Here is a 17,237-nt window from a genome sequence, read left to right as displayed (position 1 = left end):
CAGTCAAGACTGTACGTCTGTACATCAAGACAGCTAAACCATGATGCTAATAGGTCAATTGTCCTAGTTGTAAAGTAAATAGTTGTAATGTTAAAAGTGAAAGTAGTAAATATGTATACTGCATTAGCATACAAAACACTGACAAGCCAAGGAAATCCTAGTTTAAGTGTTTGCCTGCTTCCTGCCACTCGTCCACCGGCAGACTGACCGGACATCCATCTTCTATTGATTTAAATCAAACCATAAATCAACTCGGTTCATCAATCTCCATTGACATTATGTAAGTTGCCTCTCTGACCATTTCTGTTGGGCTCATTGTAAATACAAAATGCAATGTTTTATTCATTCTTGATTGACAAAAACTTCAGTCAAATGACAGTGAATGTTTTCAAATGTCAAAAACTTGATATTTGATTATTATAATACAATCATGTAAATTGTATTGAGCAATTACTAATGAACATACTTTGGAAAGAGACATACGAGTTATCTCCTGGCTGGAAGTTATATGTATAGAGTTGTGCAGTGAAGCCGATTGTTGTAGGTCAACCCTGAAGTAAGCATCACAAGGGCTCCCTCGACAAAAAGCAATAGAATTGTTTCCATTGGATTTCCACTTAAGTATAACAGAAAATAAAATCTGTGGCAAATAAAACATTTCGGATACTTACACATTTTGTTCAGCAGGATATCTCCACATATTAACACCACTTAATGATTTTTGAAGCATAAATGTGAGTGCCAGAAGTAAAAAGTTAACGCTAGGCTGTAAACAAACTACATCACGGTGACATGGCTGCACATCACCACCGCTAAGCTAAACGTGGTGATGTTTAGTAGCCAGTGACTTGTTAGCAGACGCTGTAGGGGTATTTACTGGCATATTTTATTTCGCAGAACAAAACGTGAAAATCTCTTAAGCTTGTGTTAACCACAGGTCTTTTTTCAGAAATCTAAATAAAACCGTTGAATGTGAGATGAGGGATGTGATACTGTACAGTATACTGTATATCCTCTGAGATTGACAGCCTTATTAGAGGGGCTCAGCTGTTCCACTGTACAAGTGAACAGCTGACGGCCCTCTGTGACTAAACATGTCTTCTGAACAGCTGAAGATTAGTCTCATGTGCCTACACTTCTCTCTAACACTCTCCCTGTGTGCTTTCTGCAGTGTTCATGTTGGAAAGCATTGACACTCAGTCATCACTATCCATCCTGGACTTCCACAGGGCAGTCATCATTCAGCCGACACGTTTTCCCCAATGAGAGCCCGGACAGTTTTGGATTTCTGTGGGTAAAGCCCCACCTTCATCCAGCTGCTGAAGCTTTCCTAAGGGGGGGGGGGATTCCCGAACACATCGCAGCAGGAGAGCACAATCAATTCCCATGGAGCTCATTCTGTCATCTGTTTGCTTCGCCCTGACAAAACAGACCTCCTGTTTGTTTACCTTCTTGTCTATTTGTTTGATTCACTGTGGCTATTAGTTTGACTTTGTTTGGTTGAAACAGCTGTTTCCATTGATGTAATCTGCAGCATCCAAAAACACAGCAAATTCAAATTCAAACAAGAAGGGTGAGAAATGTGGAAAATACAATGTGAACAAGTCAAGTTTGAAGTGTGTGCTCAAAATGTTTTACCTTTACACTGTAAGCTGATGAGGTTGCACAGATGGATACAAGTATTGCATTAGAAACAAGGGACTGTGCTGCCTCCTAGTGGATGTAACAGGAGCTACAGGGGAGATGACCCCTACATCCTTCCTCGGTGCGAAAGGGAACTCTGAAGTCTCACCCTGACAGCTGGATGAGGCTCCCTTCGTTCAGGTGGAGGGTGTGAATACAGCGGCAAGATTCAGGACAAACTTCTGTGATGTATTTATATACTATCCTATGTATTTATGTCTCTGCTCCTTCATTTGTGATATATGTATTGTTATACTGTAGATACTGTATGTTTAAATGTGCTGTTTCTTTTTCATTATCTTTTTATTATGTTAATGCTTTATTCCACCTTTTACGTATTTGAATGCCTGAACCACCACTGCTGCTAATAATCAATACATATCTATCCAACTATCTAAACTCCCCTCTCTCCAGCAGAATCAGGAACTGACCCTTACCGTGGTTTAGTATCAGCATCTCTCGAACAGAAAACAATAAATAATAATTGTAATAAAACTCCAAAAATCGTAGGTGGTGTTTTTTTCTTTCTTTTAAAACCTCTTCTTGTTTTAACATGCAACACACTTGCATGGTTTTTTGTAACAGTCCCGATAAACATACAAAACGACAATGAAACCTTCAGGTTGTGTAAAATGACGATACATTTCTATCCTATTTTGCGCAGTTTAATAGTAAATGTTTGCAATGCTTCCACGGTGAGAGAGGGCAGCATCAGGACCGATGCAGACTCACAGTTGGAGGGTTTAATCACTCCCACTCCTCTAGTTGGGTTAGAAAGGCCCTAAACATGGTGGACCCTCGACACAATTGCTAATACCAAGTTACGTTTAGAAGGCGTCTGTTCAGAACTGGGCCTGTAAGATACAGCTCTGTGCATCCTGTCCTCATCTTTCTTTCGTAACGCTCGAGAGGCATTACAGAGAAGTTTGCCCATATCAACTGCATTTACAAAGAACACATTAATAAACTGGATTACCTTGTCTCATGAGAGAGAGAATATTTGAAGTTTTTAGCCTTGAATCAATACATTTTTGTAGAGCAGGCAAAACGTCTATATTGTTATATTAATAATAGTAGGACTTAAGAGAATATATTATTTAAAACAGAATACTGAATTAGAAAAGTTTCAATGAATACTAGATGATTGCTGTACGAATAAACAGTAAGAAATACTGACAGATAAAAACATAGCTGACAGACTTTCCAAGAAGAATTAACACCTACATGTGTGTAAATGTTGACATAAAATTACATTAAAAAAATTGCCGGAAGTCAAACAGTAACTCATCCAACAGGTGGCGCCCTAACTGCATTAACTGCTCTGGAGCTGCCAATGTTAGGACCTGGTTCCAGTCAGTGTCCTGAGGCGGGGCTGATGGAAAATCATTGTTCACTTCAGTAGATTAGGAAACTATATTAGACTGGGCGACCGCCATCCACAGAAACACATGATCATCCTCATCCATCTGCTACAGTTATTAGACTAATGACTTCTGCTAAAGCAAGGAGTGGACTCAAGGAAACAGTAGGCTGCATAATGTTTTGATATGTTATCACAACATATCAATAAGTGCAATCATCAAATTGCAGGAGTATGTGTTGCTGCAGAGATATCCCAGTCTACAAATGGTATTCTTTAGAAATTAAAAAAAATGAATTTGTTTAGTTCAGATCATCTTCACACAAGGATGATTTTAATATAGGCTTCAATGGTAATGACAATTATGATGCACATGATCAATAACCCTGATATGTTATTCCTATTGCAAAGGCAAAATCTAATTAGTCAAAATGATTAGTTACAAATAAAAGTTAGTAAAAAAGATGTCCCCATCTGTTGGACATATCAAATTAAATGTGTTCTTCCCACCTGTTTGACACAATGTTTTCATAACCTCAGAGCAGTAATGCATGACACTAGAACAATGCTGCATGTGTGATTGTGTTTTAACCCTCACTGAGATCTGCTGCATACCAGCTGAATGAGCTCAGCAGTCAAGAACAGAGCTGTGATAACCTTCACTCACACGCGCACACACACACACACACACACACACACACACACACACACACACACATACCATGCATGCATCACTTCGGGGGACATCGCATTGACTTACATGCATTTCCTGAAGTCTTATCCTAACCTTAACCATAACCAACACATGCCTAACCCTAAACCTAACCAAGTCTTCACCCAAATTAATGATTCCCCTCATGGGGACCTCCATTTGTCCCCATAAGGGAGGCGAGTCCCCACATGTGACTGTGTGAACAGATTGAGGTCCCCACAAGTATAGTAATGCTAGGCCACACACACACAGAGATATACACACACACAGTGTGTGCCAGTCTTTGAAGATCTGTGTACAGTGGATCTCTAGAGGACGGTCAAGGACAAAGCAGCTACACCCTTTGCATAAAAGTGGTTCTAATAACCATAACTAATAATAATTGGTTTGAAGGGGTTTGATTTGTTGCAATGGCTTTGTAGGATACATTTGGAAAAACTTAACTCAGCAGTTGTGAGAATGGAAGAAAATTGTTCATGGGACAAATCCATTCTAAACAATACAGTGTCCTCCTGTAATAAATAACCTGTTGCAAAATCCTCTTGACCTTTTATGGGCACAGCAGCGCTCCATTGACCTGCCTCTGCAAACAGACCATGCCTTTCATTAACCTGCACTGCAGTGAATGAATATAAAAGCCACTTCCTGCCCTCAGGGACAAGCTCTCCAAAAATACCCTTCCACAGAAAGGCTTTTTTTTATAACTGGAAAACTGTGGTCCTGCCTGCGTCAACACGCTATTGTCAGAGTAACTCACACCTTGTATCCTGGCAACCGCTACACAGAGAGAGGAAGTGCTGGTGTCATTACGAGGCCATGTGACTGGAGACTGTTAGTAAACAAGAGCAGGCTGACGGAGGGAGAGATTCATTCTGAAGAACATCTTTCAGAGTAACAAATCATTGATTCATACATCTATAACAAATATATTTGAATGTTGATGATCTACAGTGTTTCAATGCTTTATCTGTACGTTTATAAAGTGTTTTCCAAGCTGCTAGAGTCGAAATCAAATTAGATAAAACTGTACATATGTTCCACACTAAGGAAGCCCTGAGATGCAAGTACAAAAGACAATCTGGAGGTCCTTTTTCTAAGACTGATCTAATTTGGGTTCTCTCCTGTGTTTATGACTTAAAAAGTAGGTCAACATTTTTTTTATAATTTTCTGAGTTCCTTAAAAATATGATCTGTGATGAACTGGTGCGGGAAAATAATGTTGGCAGGTTAGTGAAGACAAGTTTTGCCAGGACCATTAGTAACTTTTTCCATCTGTGAAAACGTGTTGAGTTTGGCAGGTGAATCAACACCAATGGTCTGATTGTTTGCTGTTGTAATACTCATTTCGGCCACACAAGGTGCTCTTCCCTAAGTTTGTTAGGACTAAAAGCATTCTTGTTTCCAGGTGAAAAACTAAAAAGCTCAGAACTCAAAAAAGAAGAACTTGTAACTTGATGAACTGAAATGATCCTGCCAAAAGAATATACTTGTTTTTAAGTCATAAGACAGATAGAGAAATGCTCTTCACTTTGTGTTGGACTCATGAATCTTTCTTAACCACACACACAGACACACACACCCTATTTGCGTATACACATTACCCAAACCCAGACATGATAGGGGAGAGAGAAGCAAACTGAGGTCAATCACAATAGTGAGTGAAATGCTGCCCTGTCATGAGGGTTTATTCCCTCTATAAATCAGTTCTACAAATAATGGTCCCCCCAGGTGCAGTCTTGTATTATGTTATGACTGCCTGCACACACAACTACACATTATTTATCCAGAAGAGTGATAGCAACAGCTTGTGCAATTCATGGAAATTAAACCTTGCTTTCATTAAATCTAATCAAATCCTTTTCTTTCAAATGTTGCTGTTCAGTAACATTGTAAGGGACAGATTTATGTTTCCATTGATTTAAAAGACTGCCATCCATTTATTTTACTTAGAGGCTTAAGGAGAAGTCATATATTCATAATAATAAAGTTACATCATAGGTCACACTAGATGCAAACATAGGCAAAATGCTGTCTGTAGCACTGAGCATGCAAAGCAAAGACGACAACATCAATATGTAATGACACACACATCCCACAGTTCAACAACAACATCTGGACCAGCAGTTGGATCACAGAGTAACATGCAGGGTAAATGCTGGGGGGGTTACCGTGCATTTATTTTTATTGGCCTTTCTTTCAGCAGCAGATAAAGGAGGAGGCGACACAACACACTTTTCCTAGACAATTAGAGATCCAAACCACAAGCTGTGTTCGAGGTGAGAGACTCAGTGGTGTCAATATGGAGCCATCTGTGTTCAGTGTAATGCATGGGAACACTGCACCTACAATGTGTGTGTAGCATAATGCATGTGCCTAGAGACGGTAACAAAACACTGTCTGTCATTAAGATATTAACCTGTCATTTATTAAGATGTATTTAAGCATGTAGCCACATGGAGAAATAATCCAGGTTGGAGCCTCAGTAAAACAACACTTCTGACTACATAGTTCGATAAAGTGACATAATGCTCATAGATAGTTCATCTTAAATACACTAGTCCTTTAACCTGTTAAGTATTGAGGAATCATACATTTACCTTTTTTGGCATTCTGCATGTATTGCATACATTTTACATTTGTACCACATTTTCTGAAAGCATACAGCAACTGCAGCTTTATTGTTGGAAAATGGACCATAATTCACAAAATGAACAAGAAGACTTTTCAGGAAAATGTTAAATAAGGTAATAAATTAAGTCAGAAATTGGGGCCTTTTTTGTATAAACTTCTATGCAATCTGACTGCTATTTGCAACCACAGGAGTGTCCCATGATGGGTATTAGAGAGATCTCAGGTTCAAAGTACTGATTTAGCTTTGGCTTTACTTTCAGACTGGAGGTCACCACTCGGGTTGTACTGAAGAACTTTTAGGAGTAAATGTGTGACAGTGTTATGTGGAGCAGGGTGTACCTGCAAGGGACTAACCCTGGATAAATAATGGTATCAAAACAAAACAAAATTACGTATATTTACCGTATAGTAAGGACAGATGGAACCATACTTAATAATGTGCTAAGTTATTTGATTAAGACTTGTCACTTTACAAGCATGAGTACAAGCCTTCACAAAGTTTAGCACAAAGAAATGCAATTCTGTCAAACGGCCTTTAGAATCCAAAAGGAGGCCAGTGTGCAGAGAACGCTGTTGTTTTTCTAAGCTGTGCCCTTCGAACATCGACCCGTCCTGTGTCAGGTTTGGGAGGCTGAAAGCTGAATATTCCCCCCCGCTGTGCCAAACCAAACATCCAGCTGTTTCCGCATGGTTTCACTTGACGTTATCTGTCTGAAAACAGACATTTCCACTATAACATGATGTGATGTGGTGAGCAGACCGGGATCAGATATTCTACGATTTTTGTTTCAAGCTCCAGATGGGGAAGATTTACTGGTTGAGAAAATGGTGACCTCATAAAAGTCTATTTTTGAATCCCATTGAATTTCCTCCAATTGTTAGTTGTTTCACAGTATAATTCAAAACCAACTGACACCTGCATTAAGAAAAACAAACAATAAAAGCACAAAATGACTGCTAGATACTAGGGATGGGAACGACTAATCGAATATTCAAAATTATTCAGGTTTTCGAATAATTACTCAGGTATTCGAATATGAGTTATTAATTAATTTTTTTTTATTTTTTTTTTGGGAGGGAGGGATGCCTAAATTGATTACATATTATCAAATTTAATAATTCAATGTATACGACAGTGCCATAGCTAAATGTGTGTGGGTCTAAAGGTGTGTTTTGCTCCGCTCACCGGTCCCTCACAGCGGGCAGAGCTGCAGGTGCTGATCTCTCTCTCTCGCGTCCGGTTATACTTCACTCGCGTTTATGTCCAAATCCGTCAGATCTAGCTAGTTCTAGCTAATGATATGGCTGCTGCCCCTCCCTACACACAGACTCAAACCTCATCTTATGCCCAAATTATTTATTTCCAAAAGTTATTGAAAAAAAATAATTGGAAACATTTTTTAATAATTTTTTTATAGGATATGTACATTTCGGTTAACCGGTTAACCGTTTTTTGGGGGGTCGAATATTCTAATATACATTTGCTTTCAAATTCCCATCCCTACTAGATACTGGGACCCTTATGGAGTCATATTATTCAAGATGATTGCAACAACCAAACCCTGCTGATCACTCATCAACACCAGTCAGCCACCTTGCCTTTTTTCAGTAAACACCATTAAGGATATTGAGAAGCTGTTAACCTTTGAGCCTGTGAGGCTTCTTTCCCTGCTCTGTCACTTGACTGACAATACTCTGACACAAAGACGACCCTAGGTAACCTCAGATGACCCCTCATTTAGACCACTGATAGATGTTGTAACAGATATTGCTTCCATTGTCCCAGCAAGTTGGTGCAGTTAGTGAAGATTCTCTTAAGTGGGAATTAGCTCGAGGGTGGGGACATGTGGGTAATCAAAGGTCTGAGTTTAGACTACCAGTTTGCTTCTGACTGCACATTTTGATGCTTGTTTCAATTTTTATTTTTATTAATTTTGATCTATAACAAATGACATTTAAACTTTCCTCAGAGGGGAGTTGGACGACATTGTACACCAGGCCCCAAAAAACTGTACAGTAAAGCCATCATTGGAGTGGTCTTTCCATTTGATATATGATATTAAACCAATATGAAACAGAAAAAAAACTAAGCAAGAGAACGTGTGGTGGTGAATGTTGACATTATGGCACAAGATTTCGAGATAAAGAACAAGTAGTCCTACAGGAAGGGGCGAGAGGGGGATTCACCAACACTTAACCAATACAGATGGTGTCATACTCTTAGAATGATTACAATTATATTATGGGTTTGCCTTATTTACTTGGAGATCCATAGGCCACTATACCCCAGCTTCCAGGCAAAGTAAAGACCTTGTGTTGAAAACAATGTTGTTACACCTATAACCACAGCAACTGTGATGTCACAGTGTCCTGGAGTACACCTCAACATCAGTGCAGTACGATAAGTGAAACAGCTAGAGGTCAGTCATTTAAACATTTTCCAACAATGTGTTGGACCACCAAAAAAACGTTTCTACATTAGGTGCAAGAGATCTCCAGGACAGGGGACTGACCTCGGCAGATGAGTCCGTCCTGGCTGATGGTCTGTTTGCACACGCTGCACTGCTTGGCCTTCTTGAACGTCTTCACCCTGAACGTATGGGAATGAAGAGCGTCCAACTCCGACGGCTGCAGATAAGAAGACAACAAAGACAGAAGAGGTGGAATGTTAGAAAGTTGTGACCTGATGGAACTTCAATGAGTCCAGGTGGGATCAGTCGTTATGGGTTGTTTTTGTTGATTTCTCTTTTAAGTGCAGGTGTTCATCAAAAACAATTATTAGTTCCTTTGCTATATGGGAAATTAACACCTGGCCACACAAATCAAATATAAGCGCACCTGGAGACACATCTGCTAAAGCCAAATGCCTAATTTCACAATTTTAACGAAACATTTTAGGTGTCCTTAGGTGATTTGGATCACCTCCACATTTGAATAGGTTCTCCCTTGGCCCATTCTACAGCCTTCCACCAAGTTTCATGAAAAAGAGAACACAGACTAATCTCTGGTTTTTCCCTTCTTTCTTTCCCCCTCGTCCTCCCCCCCCTTCTCTTCTTTTGTCTTGTCATCTCATTTGCCTCCTCGCAGGTGTGTTATGCAACTCTTCAGAGAAACTCCCTGACAGTGCTCCCCAGCCCAGTTAAACATCCCTCTATGTCTCTGCAGCCTGTTGTTTTTCCTATACTGTATACCCATCCTACATGCCCTAAAAACTATGTTCTATACAAGGAAAAAGTAGATGTGTTTAAGCAGGGCTCGACATTATAAATGGCCCGCTGGCCCGGAAGCACTATTTAGACACCCCGGGCCAGCATAACGTACTTTCCACTTGCCCGCTCGGGCCACTAAAAATATTGTTTAAAAAAAAATGTTTCCTGTGGTATTGATATTTTGACTAGCAATTTAGTTAAATTGTTTCGTTTATTAACGCTACAACATAGCGTTTCGTGAGTTGCTTGTCGTTGTTGGGTGAAAAGCTAACAGCTGTTTGCTGCGGAGCGCAGCGCGAGCAGGCTCCCGTGAGCGGGAGCACGCTCCTTCACTACAGACTATCGCGCCACCTAACCATTCGCTAAAATGTTTTTAATACCAGCGGTAACCGGCCAAGCGCCGTGCAAAAACCAATCTTCAAATAAAAGAAAGTCACCGGAGGAGTTAAATGAGAGTGACAGGGAGCATGAGAAGAAGAGGGAGAGAAAGTTTCAGCCAGCTTGATCGATGGAGTTGGCTTCTAGTGGTGCAGTGACGCGTCCTAAAACCCTTTTATAATCTATCGGTTAGATTTATGATTCGAAAATTATAAAAGTAGGATAGACATGTGGAGATTATCCGGCTGAACAAAACGTGCATTTATCAAACAGGTGTGTTTTCCACAGACCTTATTTCCAGCTATTTTCCAAAACCCTGTGGAGAAATCCCATTGCTTTTTGTCGAGGGAACCAGCAGCTTACTTCCTGGTTTTATGACGCGTCACTGGCTGCACCTCTCAATATGATGCCAATACAAACAAGGTCTTCTGTCGGCTCTGTCCATCAATGCCGACCTATGCTGACCAGTAAGTGAAGAGTAGACAATATAAAGGTATTGGCTATAAGGAAATGTCCCAGCAGTTTAGGAAAATGAAGGATCTAATCTAATCTATAGCCATTACATTTCTAACTCCTAATGACAGGAAGGCAGAAAGTGCATTATACAAATAATAATACTCATAATAATAGCAGAATCTTTTTAACAATGACCACAATATCATTATTTTAATAAACCAAATATGAACAATTGAGGAAAATGAGGAAGAACTGATTGTTCAAATGTTGTAGTACAAGTAGTAATGTAGTTAGTGCATAAATTACTATTGCAACAAATGTGTTAATTTTCTAATTTTCTTCATTTTTTGGGACGAATGCTCCGGGCCAGTGGTTACAATGGTGGGGCCAGTGATAATACAATTCCACCGGCCCGGAGGGCCAGTGGCTTTTTACCCTTAATGTCTACCCCTGGTTTAAGTCAGAATGTGCCAGTTTAGCGTCCAGCTATAAGGCTTCCATTAAGTCTTTATGCCTGCTGGGCAGGGCTAAAAGGGGCCATGTGGTTGGCATATTGGGGGACTGCTCGCAAGTCTTTTCATATGGGGAGATCATAGAATATCAAAGTACACCAAGGAAAATATAGCAGCTCCATTTCTGTAGAAATACCCAGACTAACAACCATAACTTATAACCACTAATGACACCTTTTTAACTCTTCTCATCAATCCTAAAAGGCAACGTGTTGGAAAAGCGGCCTGGAGTGTGCAATCACCGTACAGACATAACACTTGAATGATTAAGCAAACTGAGTATCTGTTGGACTTTCCTCACTCTTTAATTCACGGACTGTCCTCTCCTCTGTTATTAGCAGAAGGAACTGACTTAGCAGAAGGAAAGTCTCTTATCTGTTTACCATGACGTCTTATTTCCAGGCAGAGCAGGAAACAGTTAATACATAGCCTTCATACAGAGACCTTCATATGGATCCAGATGGGGAAGAAACAGTCTCAATAGACATAATATTTGTCATTATACTGTATATAAGCATAAAGTATACCGGCCATTGGGAGTACTACTCAGCCTGTGACAGTAGTTGTATTATTGCTTATCTGACAAAGCTTATTCAAGTATAGGAGCAGCAGGAGGATGGTTTGGACTGCTACTTGGCCCTGCCGTGGTGCCCTTGAGCAAGGCACCGGACATTGACCTAATAATGACACTACACGCTAAGTGAATTGATCGCCCAAGTCTCTACAGAGCATGGAAGCCATCAGAGAGTGGTGAGAAATTAAACTAAAAATGCCAACCCTGAACCCAACCTCACTGGAACTAGACGATAGGTCAGCAACAATAATGAACTTTCAGCAAAAAGATGTGTAACAGAAATGGCAGTATGTTTTGGTAAACACAAGCTTCTCTTAAATCTTTAACAAGCATTGAGATTCTGCAAATAGGATGGTGCTCTGAAACTACTCAAAAATGATTTTCCACAATTCATGAACTACTTTGGAGGTTTAGAAACACAGGCAGACTAAAAGTACCTCAATGTTTATGAAGCCCCATGTGACAGTTCACTGTTTGTGTTTCAGAAACACATGGCAACAGCAGGACAGCGGGCCCTTCATTCTGTCTGCCGGCTACGCCTAACCACTACATAACGTGATTAGCTTAATCTAGTTAGGCTGAAAGAATGACCATGGCTGTGCAGGACGCGCCATGTTGGCAAGGGGGCTTTCTGGGGAGAGCTGTAGGTTTCTGCCTGGCATCCATGGCGCCGTGATGCCAAGGCTCTGACTGGCACCTGCTGGGTTGGGGATCTAGATATGGATTTCAGGGGATTGGGAACAGGGGATAAGTGGGTTTAATGGTACTCTACAGTAATTTTAGATGAGTTTGTGTCTGTCAGTCAGACTTTTTAGGGTTTAGGGTGGGCTTCAAACAGTTCTGCATTCTGACAAAGTGAAGTCTCTTTGTGTAAATTGATGCCTGTGGACTGAGATGGCACTCAAGCGGTGTTTTGACAGAAAAACAATCCTCTGGTTTCACTTATCTACTGTTCAGGAATCACCTGTCAACATAAAAGGATATGACCCATCCCATCTCTTTTAACGCTAAGTTTGAACTCCCTAACCACTTCACCCAAAACAGTCATTAAGTTAACAGGGATGGGAGTTTTGGTCTGGAATTAAGTCATCTGTTTTGAATGCACTTACCACTGGGGAAAGGACATGAACTAACAGTACGATTTTGTGGTTATACCATTGTTGATTTTGTAAATACAACCCAAGGAGAGATGCCAACTGTATGGATGAAATAATAAATATACAGGAAATTATTTTCAATCAGCATGTGATGAAATAGCAATTAAATGTAAAGGTCTTGAAGTGTCATGATATGTTATTCTATGTTCTACTGTCAAACATAATATTTACAGGAATTCTCCAAAAAATTAATGATTATAAAGGTCCTTTCGGGATCAAAATTGTCATTATGGTGACTATGTTTAAAAGCTCACCGTAAGCAGTGGTTGAATGTTTCAAGTTTCAAGGTTTCAAGACTTTTATTGTCATGTGTGCATACTAGCTACGGTGTAGATGGGACAATGAAAATATTAGGTCACAGGCTAAGATTTTCATTGTCAAAGGTCCATTTTGGGATCAAAATAGTCATTATGGTCTTTTATTCTTCGATAGCAAACTATGTTTAAAAGCTCACCGTAAGCAGTGGTTGAATGTAACTACCTAATAAAAGTTAAGGTACTTTACTACAGTCCAAAATGTGCTCCATTGCAAACAACTAAAACAGTAAAACCTTGCAAAAGCCACAGGGGATATTTTGTTAAACCTCTGTCTGAAACAATAGCCCGGTCTGCTCTTATTGGTTAGCTGGCCGTCTTTGTTTTGATTGGTCAACCTCTTACGGCCCGTCCACACAGCGGCGTGCGTTGAAGCTTCCAACACTTCTGCCCATTCACTTTGAATGGGGTGACGTCACTTTTAGCCGAACTGCATTTTGGGAAGCGACGTGGAGCGTTGCTGGCGTCGCTGGCTTCAAAAGTTGAGCAATGTTCAACTTTTGACGCCTCGACGGAGGCGTCAGCCAATGAAATCCCGTTTATGCAAATCTGCCAGTACAAGCGCTAGCCAATCAAACCGCGTGTATACTGGGAGAGACTACGCAGGTCATTTCCTCATATTCCAAAAAATGGAGGGAAAATTCATTATAGTGGTAGTGAATCACCCGGTGCTGTATGATCAGTCTCTGTTCATCTACCGGGATACAAACCGGAGGAGCGAGGCATGGAGGGAGGTGGCAGAGACAGTGGATGAAACTGGTAGGTTTTCGCCTGTTTGGGGATTTTATATCCAGTTTACTTCGTTTTAACATTGCTATTGCTTTGTATGTCGGGGGCGGGAGATTCATGTGATTGGTTGTTGGTCGTGTTGCTCGCAAAAAATCCCCAAGCTTCAGACACGCCCACCGCCAAGCGTCAACGCACGCCGCTGTGTGGACGGGCCGTTATGGCGCATTTCCACTACAGCGCGGAGCGCGGTTTAAGCGTGCCGTGTCGTGCCGTGCCCGGCCCGTTTTAGGTTGCGTTTCCACTAGGCGTAGTTCCGGCTAGCGGGTACTTTTTCAGTTTTCTGGCTCTCCAAAATCAAGGTTCTTTCCGGGCCAACAACCGGGCTGAGTTTGCTAAACTAGTGAGAGAATCGCTGGCAACTACAACAAAATTAACATATTTTACCGGGATTTAATTGTAATACACGTTTCAAAATGATGCCGAAGTAACAACATACTGATACCAGTTAGTAAAAACAATGAATTAATGCTTTGACAAGTCTGCAGACAAGACGGCAGGCGAAATCCCTTTAAAATGTGTGTTTTCTGAATGGAGATCAGCTAAGCTAACGTTGTATATGCTCCGACCGTTGTATATGCTTCTAATTTGTTATTCTTTTCTAAATAACACACTGTTATTTACTCACCAATAACAAACAATTATCCTTATTTTTATTTATTTGTTTAATTCCATAATCTCTGGGTTTTTTGGCGTCCGTCAGGAACTGAATTTCAAAATAAAAATAACCGGAAACAGACGTAAGCCTATAAGGGACATTTCGAGCATCATTGCGATACACAGCCACTGAACTGATTACCCAAGATCCTCAGCTATGGTTTAAGCTTGCTGATTGGATGTTTTAGCCGCAATGCAGGTTGGGATATGGTGTTAATGCGATATGAAATCCGAAAAACTTTTTTTAAAAAAAGAAAATACTTTATTCCGAGTGTTCTTGCTTTTCTCTTTGAAAGTCATCACATGATGGCATTGTAATACACGGTTCGGCTGCATTACATATTACAGATCTGCCGTAGTTCTTTATTTATAGAGCCCTGATTAGAAGACCTTTGGAAAAACTGGAAGAAATGCCGCCGAAACTGAATACTTGACGTGGATCATAAATATATCAGCAATTAAACAACATCTTCAATTTCTCTTCACACAATACGTCTCCTTACAGTATCAACGCTAATTCGGCTGACTTTTATATTTGATCTAATTCGTAGATAGGTTATATTTACACCATAACGGTGCACAGCTGAAATAAAAGGACTTGTAGTTTTTAAAGATATTACTGATTTTCTTTGAATATAAGAATGTAAATACTGAGTCTGAAATAATATAGCAATATGCTGTAAAATTATGTGAAAGCATGAATAAAACTACACATCTTCAGATGTTGTACATACATAAGTGTCCTACACTAATAATACAAAGTTATTATGGCTGTGTGTACCTTGTGTGCACCGCCTAGTGGTTAAAACATGTTATTGAATTATTGTTTTTATGTGTTATATTTGATGAAAAAAATATTAAGAGTACATACTTTCATAGGGGGAAAGTAGAAGATCAATGATAGAAATATAGAATATAAAAAAATCAAGAAGATACTATAAGTGATCTCTACAATAGAACAGTTTAGTGCTGGATGTACAAAGATATTAATAGGAGGATGTGCAAAACTGATATTATACATATGAATTATACTCTTATGTATGTAGATAGAATAAGAAATGTGCAGAATATGACAGATTAATGGTGGAGGTATACACACATATTGATAGATGTCTTGTAATGCACTGTTGAGGAACCTCAGCTGCGACCCAAGTTTTTCATTCATTGCATAACTACACCATAGTTGTGTATATGATATGTCAATAAACCTTAGAAAATCTTGAAAGGGATGTGCAAAATAGCCATAATATACAGTCTTTAATGAACTATTAGTAGAGAATAACGAGTAATGAATATCAGTGTGAGAAAAAGTTTTTAGAGAGTACTTGTCCATGGACAAGTGAGTTTGGCAATTTACTTGTCCGAATACATTTTTCACTTGTCCAGAATGGACATAAATTGGGGCCACTGGAATCTTCTTCTTCATCATCGTATTTTACATTTTCCCACGTTTTTTACGACACCGCTAACGTAAGTGAGCGGTAAGATTTTACTGCATCACACATAGGGTTGGGTATCATTTGGATTTGAACGATTCCGGTTCTGCTTTTCGATTCCAGTTATTTTCGGTTCTCGATTCCGGTTCTTAAGAGGGTAAAAATAAGTCCCATGACAAACTGGGAGAAAAATATATTTATGAAAACATTAAGTCAAATCTGTATTCCTATTTACAAATCACTTCATACTGTTTAATTTCTTACGGTTATTGAATACAATTATATAAAAATAATCTCTGCATTGATTAGTTAGTTCTAAATGGTGCAGTTTGAGAATGCACAATTGGCCCAGTCTCCTCTGATGTTACACTGCAACCTGCCTGTGAGACAGAGTCCAACCACACAGTCTGTGTGTCCAACACATGTCCTGCAACACACATGCTGCAACCTGCCTGTGAGACAGAGTCCAACCACACATGTCCAACACATAGGCCTAATAATAATAATAATACATTATATTTATAGACTATAGGCCTAGCGCTTTTCTAAAACTCAAAGACGCTTACACATGTCCTGCAATACACATGCTGCAGCTGCTCACTGTTTGTAAAAGTAAATAAATAGTATTTTCATTTCAATAATGTACTTTCTATACCCTGCTTCATAAACAATACTGACATCCCTGTGCTCCTCCGAGTCTGGGGGTCCGGGGATGTGAGGACAGCGCGAGGACACAGACAGGGAGGCTGCTTCACTTCATAAAGGAAATGGCGGTCATTCGGTCAATATTAACAACACAGGAGCTAAAACGCTTAATAACCTTCATTATGTGTTAGAGAAAGAACATAAGAAAGTTTGACAAAGATGAGGCTGTTAAACGGGCAGCGGATCCTCTGTGTGTAGAAAGAGAGAGAGAGAGACGCTGAGCTGCACCGTGCAGCGATCAGCTGATACCGAGCATAGAGAGAGCTGCAGTCCGCGGGGCTCGGCCTCGCCTCCTGTCCTCACAACTCAAATAACAATTGTCCGGTCCCGGGATTGATGCAATTGTTATTTGTTCCTACTCGGAACCGAGTTTTGCTTCCCAACCCTGCCACTTATTATACATCCATGGTCCCGCCCCGCCCCGCCCCGCCTAACTGTACAGAAAGCGGCGAGATGCATTTCCTTAGGAATCGACAAGCAGAACCGAAACTAACATTTCTAAACGAACAATGGCGGACACGGACAATTTGCGGATGAGTTCTGCCTTTTGTAAACTGAATTTATCAATAATTTGTCAATAAATCAGGGCGAAAAACGTCACTTGTCCGCCGGACAAGTCAATTGAAAGATCTACTTGTCCGATATTGTAAATAACACGTCCCGGACG

The 17,237-nt window shown here is 40.1% G+C and overlaps 1 protein-coding gene across 12 annotated transcripts in view; it reads right to left on the bottom strand.

Annotated features, from left to right (window-relative positions):
- Nucleotides 1-17,237, bottom strand: part of tns1b (tensin 1b) — a 249,357-nt gene that overhangs the window by 160,640 nt on the left and 71,480 nt on the right. For all 12 annotated transcript variants that reach the window (XM_034221400.1, XM_034221402.1, XM_034221408.1 and 9 more), the window contains exon 2: nt 8,900-9,014. In XM_034221400.1, the coding sequence (XP_034077291.1) occupies nt 8,900-9,014 (115 nt within the window). The remainder of the gene's footprint in view (nt 1-8,899; nt 9,015-17,237) is intronic.

Source organism: Gymnodraco acuticeps, unplaced genomic scaffold, assembly GCF_902827175.1.
Source record: "Gymnodraco acuticeps unplaced genomic scaffold, fGymAcu1.1, whole genome shotgun sequence".
NCBI classification, from domain to species: domain Eukaryota; kingdom Metazoa; phylum Chordata; class Actinopteri; order Perciformes; family Bathydraconidae; genus Gymnodraco; species Gymnodraco acuticeps.
Note: the sequence above shows the minus strand (reverse complement) of the source record. Positions and strands in the feature narration are given on the sequence as shown.